The 10,647-nt window shown below is 38.0% G+C and overlaps 1 protein-coding gene across 4 annotated transcripts in view; it reads left to right on the top strand.

Moving 5' to 3' along the window:
• The window catches only part of igf2bp2a (insulin-like growth factor 2 mRNA binding protein 2a), a 58,890-nt gene extending 48,558 nt beyond the window's left edge, over window positions 1–10,332 (top strand). For all 4 annotated transcript variants that reach the window (XM_089003448.1, XM_089003447.1, XM_089003449.1 and 1 more), the window contains one exon: window positions 1,081–10,332. In XM_089003448.1, coding sequence (XP_088859574.1) covers window positions 1,081–1,179 — 99 coding nt within the window. In that variant the 3' untranslated portion in view covers window positions 1,180–10,332. The remainder of the gene's footprint in view (window positions 1–1,080) is intronic.
• Window positions 10,333–10,647: the final 315 nt, after the last annotated feature.

Genomic DNA, 10,647 nt, shown 5'->3' on the forward strand with positions numbered 1-10,647 from the left:
AAAATGAGTTGCCGTAACTATTCACATGTACTTCTTTGATTTACCGGTACATTTGGTTTGCTTGTTGGCTGGATTATTTCGTCAACAGCAATTTGGTTTTCCATGGGACATATTATAAAAAAAAACTAACGTTGAAGATATACAAATAGTTGGATCTCGGAATTGAGTGCCAACCCATCAAGTGTGAAATTACACACAAGTCATTTTTTCCCCTTCCTGTAACATTAAAAGGTGGACAAATATAGTTTGGGAAAGATGTAGGTAAAAATTAAGTAGGTAAAACATTTGAGAATAAATCACAGCCACCTCATTTCATTTGATTATATTACTTGCACACAAGTAATACATTAAAAAGAAGTTTTAACTCATTCACTGCCATTCCCGAATTAATTCAGAAATTGATAATATGACGTAGAGTGCCATCCCCGAATTTTTTCGGGTTTTATTTTTCCATGCTTGGGTGGCGATAAAGCGCTGTTTTTTATGTTCCACAAGGATTTCCCCTTTTCCCAAGTTAGCGCTTTATTCCAGCTTCAAATGTTGTCACAGCAATATAAACAAATATGTATGTATTGAATTTTATTTTGGACAGCCACCCTCATTTCAATCTCATATAATGCCAGACCCATATAATTTAGGAATTAACTTTTTTTTCATATGAAAGAAGAGAGCCTCAGGTTTCTAAAGCTGTATTGAATCTTTATGTAGTCCTAAAACTCAATATTATGTGGGTCGCACAATTTGAGTGAAAATGACAAAAACCCTGGCACTGGAGTGGACACACTTTTTGCACATCGTCTGGCAGTGAATGAGTTAATATATGAAATGTGTTTGGGGACTATTAATGAGTGAATTAAATGTATTATATTATATTATTTTATATTATATTATATTATATTATATTATATTATATTATATTATATTATGATGATGATGATGATGATGATGATGATGATTATTATTATTTTATTTGTTGTTATTATAGTAGTCGTATTATAAGTCTGCATGAGTTTAAACTGTGTGCCGAGGTATAAATCTCTGGCCATAATGAATTTGGCCTGACCTGACGCTTTTTACCAGACTGCACAGAGGAAGATCCGGGAAATCATTCAGCAGGTCAAACAGCAGGAACACAAACACCAGCGAGGTGCCGCCAATTCACCGCAACACTCCAAGTGACCAGCGGGCACCGGCCGTTGAATGTAGTCCTCCTTAAAACGGACAGAGACCTCTCGTCAGACAACGTCCGCAGCCTGAGAGGGAACGTGCAGGGCAGACCAGCAGTGGCGGGATCAAAAAAAAAAAAAGATAACCAAAGAACTTGATCGAGGAGGGCAAGCGAACGAGAGCCAAAGGCGGTGAGCGGACATTTGTGTGCACTGCCAGCCCTGCGACAGCACACACAGCAGGATCCTGATATTGCGAGAACAGCAAAACAACAACAAGAAAAAGACAGAGGAAGCATCGTCTTAAAGAGGTAAAACAGGAAATAGCACGTCACTCTGCATATTTGTTCTCTTCAGTTGGATTAACATACTGTAGGCCTAACATAGGTAAAGCGACTGTATTAACGACACAATTAAAACAAGATGGAGATGAACTATCCTTAGCAGTATTAATAAAGGGTAGATGACTTTATTGACATTTACAACAGCAAAAACATCGAGCAGTTCCCCTACTTTGAAAAAAAAACAATAATCAAAAAGTACAGGCCCCATTCAAATATATGGTGATTTTTTTCTAAATAAGTCTCTGTAAGTGTGTGCCAATACTTCTCAAGAATCTTTTTCCCTTTTTTATCACTCTCTCATCAATAATTTTAGGAGGATAAATATATTTGAACATGTGAAATTCCCCCCTTGCCACATTTCAATGAAGTAGAATTTCAGTCATGTCAGTAGTTCAATTCAAAAAGTCAACCTTGGATATCAAAAATTCAATCAACTTTTGCGATGGCCAATTTCTACTTAGTTTTTTTTTTTTCCTTTTCAATACAATATGCCTTTATTTACAGTACATTGAACTTTTTCAACAGCTGCAAACTGTAATTTCTTGAGCTGGAGAAGCCCGAAAGGTATAACCAGCAAATTATTTTTATTTTTTTTTGGTCCAAATCAGTTTTACAACATTAAAGTTTCACTTTTTGAATTGAACTACTAAAATCAACGACGCTTTCACAGATGTTCTAATTTATTGAGATGCACCGGTATGTACAAGGGGCTAAATAACGACTACTTTTGTAGTCCTATTGATAGATAATGTAACCTCTTTTAAAGAGCAGAACAAAGAAATGGACTAAATAAGGTCCCACTTCTCCTTTTAATGTGACGTCACTTTCGCTTTCAGTGTTCACGAATGGAATAAGACGTAAATGGCAGGATAGACCCATCCTTGATTGGCTAGGAGGAGGACAATACCTAAGCAAAGAAAATACATTTGCTTAAAATCTCCGGTGACTGGAATACATCACACCGGGTCATTACAATGAGGCGCTCTAAATTTGTAAAAGGCTTGCTTTCCACTGTTTGAAATGTGGATGTTTTCTGTCATATTCCATTTGAGGATACAGGTAGCGGAAAGTGAAAGCTTACCTCCAGGAAGTGGTGATGTCACGGTGAAAAGTGTTTATGTATTTGAATATGCGCACACTCTGCCTTAAGGGGGGGGTGTCATGTGAGGATGACTGTGTGGTTTTTGCATGGTGGCAAATGTGAAGGTAAGGGTGGTACTTGTGTGCCACCCCTCAATGGCACAACGTGAGCGGGTGGCGTAAACGCACTCTCAGGGTCCGGGGAGCTTGGTGTCAAAAAAAAAAGAGAGAGAGGAAAAAAAGGGGGCGTGACAACTGTGAATGTATCAAACGCAGCCTTTTTTTTAAACTTTGATTGTCAACAAAGATATCAAAAAGCAGCCCTGGCCTTGTTCAGCAGGTCAGACACCGTGACCTTGAGTTTTATTTTCTGTGCTGGCTGTGTGGGTCACTCTATAGCCTTATTTTATCATTCTTCGTCGCAAAGGTTATTGCCACACCTTCCTCTGTGTGTGTGTCTGCGTGCGTGTGCGTGTGTGTGCGTGTGTGCGTGTGCGCATGTGTAAATATACATATACAGTATATATATATATAAAAAGAGAGAATAATATTTATGAATCTATTTTTTTCCTATTTTGTGATGAGAGCTATTGATATGAAACAAAAGAAAATGAAAAGTCCTCTTTTTTTATTTTTTCCTGCTTTTTTTTCTTTGCCCTGCCAAACAACACTGCCATGTTGTTTTGAAGGGAAGTGTTTATTTTCTTGAAAATCAATATAAAGAGAAAAAGATGAAAAATATTATGGGAGAACAGTAAACGTGAACCACACCGCAGGGTGTAAACAGTGCGCATGTCAGTATTGTGATCTACCTCAGGCTTCAGGGTACCTCAGTCCAATCTCTCATTTCCTCTTCCACATACACACACACACACACACGCATACACACATTCACACACACTTTTTTTCCTCATTTTATATGCCTTGTTAACTGATCATTCTTGATCGTGTTTTTTAAAGAATTTACAAAACAAACAAAAAACTATGAATGAAGAACAAGATGAGCCGTTTCCTGTGAAGTCTGTACTTTGTCATGTGACTGCTTTGCTGAGACGTGAGAAAAAGAAAAGCTGGGTTGAAGTGGGGGTGTAAATGGCCATGTCATCGCTAAAGACGGATGAAAGCAAATGCAAATCCAATGATAGAAACCAACCAACTGGCCCTCTTTAAAATTATACTAAATGTTGAGGAAATTTGTATTGGGTTGATTACGTTATGCTTCTTGCAACAATGGAAAGCTTGTTGAATTCCCCTAAATGATGCCACGTATGTCAGGACGAACATTTTTGAGATGATAGCATTGCGCTTATCCTCATTTGGTTCATAGTTGAACCAGCTGACTTTGGGAAAAAGGTGAAATACTCCACGGACTGGTCACTAAAATTGTTTTGATGAATAAATATGTATTTTTGTTTCTGGTGTAAAAGCTTGGCCAAAACAAACATGCGAATCAAACCTCTGAAGATGGAGGAGACTGATTCACTGTGGTGACCCCAAAGACAAGAACCGAAAGGAAAAAAAGAAGTACAGTATTGCAATACAGTACAGTACAGTATTGCAATAATACACAAGCGTAGAGTGTTCTTGCTCTATGTTTTTCATTTGCTCTCTGCTGGCGAACACTTTGTTTGCGGGTTTATGCGTACTTTCAACTTTAAAGCAAAATCAGAGTTCACATTTCTCTGCACAATTTAGAAATTTTGAAATACTCTTTTAATTCACTTAAATTTAATTTCTCTTAAAACCGACACCACTTTTTTGTCTCCTAACTGACATCAGAAAAATGTTTTAGAGCATCTAAAATACCCAAAACACGCAGTATGATATTTTTAGTCAAATGCAAAACACTAATAAAAATGACTTAAAGTGTCTAAAAACTACTTCAATTTGAAACCGGAAGTGGCCAGTTTCAGAAGGTCCCGCCCCCTTGTTCGTGGTGTCACGCCAAGATGTCTTGCTCGAGAATCAAAACAATGGCTTCAGATTCTGAGAATATGCTTTCTTGTTACTCATCCAGTTATGAATATGATTCAAATAGTTCTGAAGAGGAAAGCATACATGTTTGCAATCGATTAAAGAATTTATTCCATGTCATTTTGAGGTATCTGGAGGGGAAATGTAGCACTCAAAAAAGGCAGAAGATGGCGACAAAGCTCTGTGGAAACGGGCTGATTTATTTCCTTAGAATTTTTGTCAGCGAATATCAAATAGATGCTTGGTGCAACACATAACGATTCACCATCACGTTATTTATGTGTTTTCCTTCTAATTTCGCCATCAACACGGATCAACAGACCAAACAAAGTACCGCAAAATGCATTGACGTGATGAAAGGGCTGCTACAATGTGTCCTTTCTCGGTCAGGGGTGTTCGTGACGTGAGGACTCGTCACCAACTCAAAAACAAGACTTCCGAAATATTCAGCGTGAGTTTTAAAACATAAAATATAGCTATATGCGGTGGAATCTTTGTAAAATACGCTCAGTAGAAGTCATTTGAAGCAATTTTACAAATTATGGACACAACTTGTCCGGAGGCGTCGGTTGTCCTTTAAACTTAAATTTAAATAAGTAAGTATTTCCCAGATGCACAAAATATCCAGTTTTTACTACATTTTGTTCACTTTCTGTCCATAACTGAACTTAAAAGCGAGTTTTGAAATTTGACTCACCGTGACAGTTTGAAACATTTAGTAGACAAACAAGCAGTGTCACTCAAGTTTCATTTTCACGTGTATTCACGTGTATTCTGCTCCCTTCACACATTTAAAGGACAACCGACGTCTCCGGACAAGTTGTGTCCATAATTTGTAAAATGACTTCTACTGAGCGTATTTTAAAAAGATTCCACCGCATAGAGCTATATTTTACGTTTTAAGACTCGCGCTGAATATTCAGGAAGTCTTGTTTTTGAGTTGGTGACGAGTCCGTACGTGACGTCACTAAAGGAACGCCCCCTGACCGAAAAAAGACACACAATGCATTTTGCGGTACTTTGTAGCAGTCCTTCCATCACGTCAATGTATTTTGCTGTATTGTTTGGTCTGAAAACCTTGTGTTGCACCCAAAAGCCGCCAGAAGAGGGTGTCCAAGCTCCATATAAGGAATTCATCAGCCTGTGGAAACAGAGGTGGCCACAGGAGGTCGCCATTTTGTGCCTCTTTTCTGGTGATCGTTTCTCCCCAATGTTGCCTCAAAATGGCATGGAATAAATTCTTTAATCGATTGCAAACATGTATGCTTTCCTCTTCAGGACTATGTGAATCATATTCATAACTGGAGGTGTAACAAGAAAGCATATTCTCCGAATCTGAAGCCATTGTTTTGATTCTCAAGCAATGCAAGACGTCTTGGCGTGATGTCACAAACTGGGGGCGGGACTTTCTGAAAATACACATTTCACAGCTCAATTTTTTGCAGATTTTGGACAATTTAAGTCATTTTATTGGTGTTTTGTATTTGAATAAAAATATCATACTGCGTGTTTTGGGTATTTTAGATGCTATAAAATGTTTTTCTGATGTCAGTTAAGAAACAAAAAAGTGACGTCGGTTGTCCTTTAAAGGGGATTCAGAAGGCTTTCCAGGGGTAAAAGAAGCAGCATTGTCAGATACCAAACCCATTTCCTCATTTTTTGTTACCTTCGAGATAAAAAAAAAAAAATTAGCAACACACCAACCGTCTTACTATCTGTTGGTGATTTGTTTTTATTGTCTTTCCCTCCAAGGACAAAATGACACACAAAGTTGCATAAAATACACTGATTCTTGGTGTGAAAAAAAAAATAGAATGTAGACTTTTCGCTGTTCACACTAGTGGAGGTGAGACAACAGCAGTTCTCAAAAAGCGACTCATGCAACGGATATCCTGTTTCCTGTTGTGAGTCGAGTACCACCGCCGTTCGCTCTCACATTTTTTTTCATGCTGTGTACATTTGACAATTACCTCTGTGAATCAAAGGCTGACTTTATTGTTTTGTTCCTCCGGCGCTCGTGGGGCCGTCAGCGGCCAATACAGAGTCCCATTGAACACACATAATAACCGTAACCTCAAGCAATGCCTGAGGCTGCTCAGAGCCAGCCTAACTGCCTCCTCTCCATAGTAGGTGGCTAACGTAGACCTCCCACGCCGAGACTTCTGCTAGTCAGGGATGCATCTGGGCCGCCCCCTGCGCCATTTACGCATTTTGACAGCCACTGGCGCAACTTTGTAACTCTCAGGCTTTTCCAAGTCGACTGCCGAAAGATATAGTTGAATATTCATTTACCCATGGTGCATTGCAGTATTTACATCGAACATGGCGGATGGTTGCAATATGGAATATGACAACAGGAGTAAAACTCTAAAAGGCATCTAAAACAAGCAGCAAACAAACATTACCGTTTTTTTAAGAAACAATTGAATACGTCTGTGGAGGGTAGTGACAATTCGTTGCAGCAAACTGCTGTGAATGGTTCAAATTTAGTGGATCACAGGAATTATTTCAGAGCTGGTGCGGCACATAACTGTAGAATATCAAAATAGCACAGGATTGATTGGGTAGTAACTAAAGAAAATTGAAATTTTGTGTTTATATTATGTATGAATAAATTCTTTGACTTGAATTAAAATTGTTTGTTGATATATTACAAAAATTGATTTTACTCAAATAATGGCTTTTCATTTACAATTTAGACATGTAATTCTACAATGAATGTATTTTGGTTTCAATCAGTTGTGTATACTTTTGCAATCTTGGTCAATCAGGCCCCATCAATTTTAGAATTTTGCCCCCTTTTCAGACCAACTGGTCCCCTTTTTTAATTTCCCAGATGCATCCCGGGCTAATTGACCTCCTTTTTATTTTTATTTTTGACTTCGCAGACCGTCTGTCTATCTGCTATCTCTCTTCGGGGCTCTTTAAGTGGTGGTCTTCCCGCTCTGAGGTTGGACGCACTTCTTTTTGCAAGGAGCGTGCCGTTTTCTAAGGTTTTCAGGGGTGTTCCTGGACTTTAAATATTCAAAACCACACTTAACACACGTCACTGAGGATGTATTAGTCGCAATGTTTAGACATAACCACAATGGTGGTTTGATAGTTGTCGTTTTTTTCCCCCTTCTGTGTTTATCTTGTCTTTTGTCGATCCGGTTTTCTCGTCACCGACACTGTTTTGATGATGATTCTTAGCTTAGTTTCATTTGGGTTAGACTGCTGCCAAGACTTGGCTGTAACACCGTGGGTTTCAATGACGCAAGTCGATGTTCCGAGCAAAAACGTCAAATGGCACGATGTCGAGCGCAGATCTCCGCCAAGGCCAAAACAATACCTGTTGAGATTTATCAAGACATGCATCGTACAAAATGAATTGTTTACTTATGCAAATATTTGGATGCTTTCTTTTGACATAGTGGAGCATGAGGGCCACCCTGAATGAAAAATAATAACACTACAGTGAGACCTCAACTTACGAACTTAATTGGTTCCCAGACAGAGTGTGTAAGGCGAAAAGTGTGTATCTAAAAAAAAAAAATCCCATAGGAAACCATTAAAATGGGAATAATCCGTTCCCAGGTTTCCATAAAATATACTTTTCAACTAAATAAGCCTTAAAACTACACACAACATACCTTATTCTATGTATAATAAATGTGCTATTGTATTGTAATGAAAGAAATACACTGCATTGTATCATGAAGTCACTTTATTTGCATTTGTGATGGTCATTGACGGCTTGATGGAATGGCGTTGGAGGTCGAAGGTCAAACGGAATTGCTGTTTGGAAAGAGAGGCACATTACATGACGACTGTAATTAAAGAAATAAACTGTGCTGTAAAATAAAGTTTTATTTACCTTTTTGATGGTCGTTGATGGCTTATGGAAGGAGAGTCACCTTCCATCAGGAGTGTTGATAACTTAACCTCTGGTGCTGTTCGGTTGTGTGCTTCTGCCGAAGATCACTTCACCAGCCGTGGTGGGTGTGTATTATGAAAATAGTGCTTATTCTAAGGTTTAATTTTCAGAAATGTGAAGTTTGTAAGACGAAAAGTTTGTAAGATAAGGTGTTGAGGTCTCACTGTATATCACAGGTGTCAAAGTCAAGGCCCGCGGGCCAAATCCGGCCCGCCACATCATTTTTTTCGGCCTGCGAAAGCAAATCAAACTTGTTAAATTCGATGATGATTGCTAAAATCTGAGCCAAAATTTCATATTTTTGGATGTCAACCACAATAAAAGTCATTATTCTTGACTTCAGATTTGAAAACGAGTTATTCATTAATTTGCTGTGTGCTCTATATGTAATATTTGGGATTTAAGGGATTTAAACATTTTTATGGCTTCCCCAAATTCATAACGGCCGTCAAGAGGAAACCATAACTACAATGTGGCCCGCGGCAAAACATGACTTTGACACCCCTGCTGTACATGATTGCAATTTTGGAATTTAGAAGTAAAAATGTTGCACAGTAAAGACCACAGTCAGACAGAGTCAACAGAACTACATCAGAAAGTCCATGAATAAAGTTTTTAAAATTCTAAGCTTATACAATACAAAGCCACTATGGGCAAATTGAAATGTTAAATGGTATTGGGGGGGGGGGGGGCGGGGTTGGCAATTCAATTAGCACATTTTTTGGGGGGGTTAAGACAAATTGACATTTTATGTGATTTTTTAAAACTAACATGAAATTGTAATGTTACTAGAAAAAAATGCTTTGAAAAATTATAAATTGTAATTATAATTACAGTATTACAAGAATATAGTTAAGTGAAAAAAAGATAAGACAAGTGTGGAAAAACTACTAGTAATGAGTCCATATTGTTCTATAAAGGCTACTGAAAAGAAAAAAAATACTACAAGCAAAACTAAATTCATGTGTGCAATGGATTAATTGGTTAGAGCCATTGTTCCTAATCTTTAGCATTTCAGGCTTTCAACAGTAAATATTTTCCGATTTCTTTAGTCTAGACCAATTATCTGTTTCACTAAAATAAAACATTTGTTTTTTACTTTAGAAAACAATTAGCAACATTTTAACATATGATGTACCAAACCATGAAACAATTAGGTTTGTGTTTTCTTTACTAACAGTTTGATACCATGTCCTGTTTTTAAACAATGGACTGGAAATCATAATCATTTTTAAAAGAGTAATCAACATTTTAAACGATTATAAGAGGGTTAAGGAAATTGTAGTAAGTCTAAATTGTATATGGATTTGTTTTGGGGGGTATAAAATTTTCTGACATTGCAATTCTTTCTCTTCGTCATGTTCTTATTGGTTCTTAAAATTGTTTTTAGTGTATTCCCTTTAACTGACAAATACCGCATTAACTTCCTTGGTGGAAGTAATAAAGAAACAAAAGCAGATTGGCAACAGGATCCAGGTGTGTCAGAATAATACATTTGGATGAGTAACAAGTTCAGCAGCAGTGTTTTGTTCAATAATGCACGAAACTTCTACTTGTGGTTTTACACATCTCGCCATTTGAGAGATTCCTTGTGTGTGTGCGCGTGTTGTGTGTACGCGCGTAAGTGTGTGTTCGACAAGTGAAACCCCTCCAATGTCCCTTGGGCCGAAAGGTCTCAAAACACGTCAAAAGTTCACGGGTGATGTGCACCGGATTGACACGGGATCCGTGTTCCGTCACGTTTGTGGTGGATCCGTGCCTTCCGGGTCCCCGAGCGTACTGTTGTTTGACTTGTGAGTGAACTGTATTGCTGAGCAAATCTGGATCTGAGCAATAAACAGTTTGAAAGATGCTCCCCTCATTCTTTTTTTCCCCAACAGTGCATCAATGTTACAATGTAAAGTCGTGGCTTTGTTATCCTAATCAGACTTCCCTTGTCATCATGGAAACAGAGCAGAATGATTAAACCGGAGCTCTCATTAGAACCGGCCAATCACCTGCACACATACTATAATAGTGCAGTGAGTCTCTTTACATGTTTTCTTTCAACTACTTTTCAATGGATCTCCTTTAAAGGAAAACCAACTTTTTTGTTTTTTAACTGACATCAGAAAAACGTTTTATAGCATCTAAAATACCCAAAACACGCAGTATGATATTTTTATTC

This window comes from Hippocampus bargibanti, linkage group LG08 (assembly GCF_051943395.1).
Source record: "Hippocampus bargibanti isolate YZ-2025 linkage group LG08, ASM5194339v1, whole genome shotgun sequence".
Taxonomy (NCBI): domain Eukaryota; kingdom Metazoa; phylum Chordata; class Actinopteri; order Syngnathiformes; family Syngnathidae; genus Hippocampus; species Hippocampus bargibanti.